Source organism: Carya illinoinensis, chromosome 8 (assembly GCF_018687715.1).
Source record: "Carya illinoinensis cultivar Pawnee chromosome 8, C.illinoinensisPawnee_v1, whole genome shotgun sequence".
NCBI classification, from domain to species: Eukaryota; Viridiplantae; Streptophyta; class Magnoliopsida; order Fagales; family Juglandaceae; genus Carya; species Carya illinoinensis.
The window spans coordinates 10,524,100-10,527,718 of NC_056759.1; the positions used below are offsets into that span (position 1 = coordinate 10,524,100).

Below are 3,619 nucleotides of genomic sequence, written 5' to 3' on the forward strand. Positions count from 1 at the left end.
TGGAAGACGACAAGAGCTTGAGGATTGGGGAGAATAAGCAGGAAGAAGAAGAAGACGACGTGAAAATGGAGAAGTTTTATGAGCTGATTCGAAGCTTTAGAGAGGCACGTAATTATTACAAAAGAAAGGAATCGACGGAGTGGGAGATCAAGAAGAACAAGAACAAGAAAATGAAGAGAATCGAAGGTGAAGAGCAATCCAGTTGTAATTACTGGGTTCCAAAGTTCGAGCAAGAGGATTTTGATAAAGAGGTTGAGTTCAGAAAGCCTGATCATCCTCTGGCGCCTCTGGTTTATCCTCGTCAATGCAACAAAGACAAGGAGATGAAAGAAGGAGAAGAAGATGGCGATCTAGACCTCAGACTCGCCCTTTAATTTAGCTTGGCCTTTCTGTATGTATCAGAAAAAACCAAAGAACGAAAAAAATAAAAAAAAGGGTTGGGAGTTTGTTGATTATAATCGTGTTTGTGTAATTAAAATAAGGGTTCTTTTATTTCTTAGTTAAGCATAACGATGGATTAATGTTGTTAAAGATGATTGCCAAACACGGTGTTAACTTGTAGGCAACGCAGCAAATTATTTGATTAAAAATTTTAAATAAATGATATTGATTATTTCTTTTGAAAAAATAGTAAATTTCAAAATAGTAAATATGAGATGGATAGGAAAAAATTAATTTTTTTTTTTTAATTTTAAATTATATTCTCAACTCGGTGAAATTGTTATAATTTAATTTAAAAGATAAGTTTTAAAATTTAAATTTTATAAATTAAATTTTAATTGATATGGATGTTGTAATTACCTATGAAATAACTTCTAAGATTTTTTCTCATCCACGTGAAAATATTGCTTTTTTTAGTTATCATTTTTCTTAATATGCATGATCTAAAATCATTTATAGGTTTCCATCTGTGTATTTTTTTTACTAAAATGTGATTTATTAAAATGATATTGTTTTAACTATTAAACCTTCTGGTTATATATATCCATTCAGGGGTGGAGTAAAGATTTTTAAATAAAATTATTTTTTTCAAAATTATTTATATAGAGAAATTTTATATGGAAACACCACATATTGTTAACATTTTGAATATAATAATAGTAGTTTTATATAAAGAGAAATTACACCACATTTTCTCATTTATATATAAGAGTCTTTGTGATTTTTTTAGTTAATTATAATTGAATAACATTTTGAATATTTGACGTTAAAGTGTAATTATTTTCCTTTTTAAACATAGAAACGATAGTGCTGGGAATGTGGGCCTCATCCCTCGCATACCTCTGTCTTCTCTCATCCCTCTCGTGAGTCTCATCCCACGCACGAACCCTAACCCTAATAGCCCGCATTCAATCTTCCTCTTCCCCCGCATTACGTTTCTGGGCTCTCTCATCTCTGTCTTCTCTCATCCCTCTAACAATGATTTGCCTTTTTTCAAAACTCCAAATTCGGCCCTTTTCTTTTCATTTTTTTAATTTCTTTTTTGGCTTTAATCGGAAGTCTATACTGTCCACTAGTATACTGCTATGTGTAACATCAAGAAATTTCTGCCCATTACGTCGAATAACGTGACATTCACAAGTTGGTGCTCCAGTCGGAAAGCAACTGCAACAACAATTTTGTTCCCATTGCTCATTCCATCCACGAGCTTCGTCAACATCATACCAACAAGGTGCATACACTCTTATTGTGCTATCTTAGATGCATTTGAAAATGATAGAGCCTTTCCTATGTAGGCATATGCATTTGTTAATCCATGTTTACAGCGTTTTTCTTTTCCCTGAAACAATATTAGTGACAATATTTTGAGAGCAGGTCACCATATTGTTTACTTATAAAAAAAAAAATCATCTGGTTCTGTGGCTTTTCAATTCATAGCTCTTGGTCCTTCAGATTTCTGATGCTCCAGAATTTAACCTTCCCTAACTAGTACAATGTAAATATGAATTATGGCACAATATTTGACCTATGATTTCTGTCTAGGTTTTCTCGTGGTTCAGTCCAGACAACTCTTTCCCCGAACAAGAAGCAGAGAAGTGGCCGTCTTTGTAGTTCTTTTGATGATCAAATTATGGACCTTCAAAGAGATGAATCAAATATAAATGAAGAAGCTCAGCAGCGTAAGAGGAGAAAAAGGGATGCAGAGGAGAGTATGCAGGGTCTTCAGGGGCATCTGTGGACTGTAAAGATGCTAATAGTTACACATTTAATAACAGTTACTATTTGTGAGTAGGGATTTCTTCAAAATTGGGAACCCACGGTATTTTTTTTTTTTTTTTTTTTTTTTTTTTTTTTAAAAAAAATCAGTTTCACGTTGTTATACTTCAAATTCACATTAACTTTTCTATGGACAATTTTTTTTATCCCATATCTTTGTCTCTTCACTTTGTTGATCCATAATCTCCTAGTTCGACCTTTTGTGAATGATGATGATCGTCCTGTAACTGAAACGTGCCTCGTTGGCATATTTTCATTTATTTATTAGCATTGTCCATTGAAGAGTGTTCCTTTGTACTTAGCACTCTTTAAATTTTTAATAAATTTTCATTTTAAAAACTCTTTAAAGTTTTGTATAGGAGTTTAATTGAGTTGGCTTGGCAAACTGCATCACGTTGCATGTTCAATTCTGTTAATTGTCTATTTGAGATATCCATGTAACAGAGTAAACATATAAAACTATGATCAAAGTAGGGCTATATATTCCCGTTTTACTGGAATTTCATCATCATTTGCTCCTGCTGTTTGTGTAAAGGAGATGTCAGGATGAAGAGCGTGATCTGATGAAACTCACACTGCAAGATGTAAAGAATTCATATGTTGCTGAAGCTAGCTAGTTCATCAGCTGCATCAAAAGCTGCATTTTACCTAGTGTTATATAAGTAATTTGGGATTGTTGTTTGTAGTTTTGTGTTTAGGTATTGGACTTGTACATTTGTATTAGCCATTGAGCAGTTTGGAGTTATTTTGGTGGCTATGCAAAGTTATTTTGTGGAATATTATCCAAATTTATTTTGTAAATATAGCAACTGTTGTTAAATGCGATCATTAAGTTTGGTTGGGAGTCATATGTTGATAATTGACTATTTGTTGAAGGTGAATGGGAAGATTGGAAGTAGTTTATAAGCAATTGCTTTGCAATTAACACATTCTTCATTGTTCCTTTGTTTCATGATTGATTATATCAGGTCTAACTGGAATGGTTAAAGAAATGCATCTCATTTCATGTTATGAGATTACTTGTAAAATAAAATAAAAAATTTCTGGCACCGAAATATTGGTAGGCTTATCAAATATGGAATGGTTAAAGAAATGCATTTCATTTCCTTTTTTATTTTTATTTTTTATGATGCTGCATGTCAAATATGGAGATTTCCTACTCATTTGCACCGAAATATTGGTAGGCTTGTATCAGACATGAAATTTTCAAGGTCCATCAGCAGCTTAATTAGGTCAGTCCCCTGTGATCTTCTTTCTTTTTAGGCAAGTGCCAGCAGCTAGTGCTACCATTTGTGGAGGTTTAATTAAGGCCAGCATCATCAGCAACTACCCAACAACAGTAAGCATTTATTAAGAACAGGATAATGAGGTAAACTTTGCAAAGCGAGAGGTGCAAAAAATA

At 32.9% G+C, this 3,619-nt stretch overlaps 1 protein-coding gene across 1 annotated transcript; it reads left to right on the plus strand.

The window, feature by feature from the left end:
* Nucleotides 1-1,094: 1,094 nt before the first annotated feature.
* Nucleotides 1,095-2,286, plus strand: LOC122318156 (structural maintenance of chromosomes protein 6A-like). The gene is made up of 2 exons (XM_043135339.1): nt 1,095-1,672; nt 1,984-2,286. The coding sequence occupies exons 1-2, from the start codon at nt 1,527-1,529 to the stop codon at nt 2,231-2,233; spliced, it is 396 nt and encodes a 131-aa protein (XP_042991273.1). The 5' UTR covers nt 1,095-1,526; the 3' UTR covers nt 2,234-2,286.
* Nucleotides 2,287-3,619: the final 1,333 nt, after the last annotated feature.

Excerpts from the sequence above, each read along its gene's own strand:
- LOC122318156 (XM_043135339.1), top strand. The coding sequence starts at position 1,527 with ATGTGTAACATCAAGAAATTTCTGCCCATTACGTCGAATAACGTGACA. Across the intron at positions 1,673-1,983 it reads GTCAACATCATACCAACAAG|GTTTTCTCGTGGTTCAGTCC; the intron begins GTGCATACACTC and ends ATTTCTGTCTAG.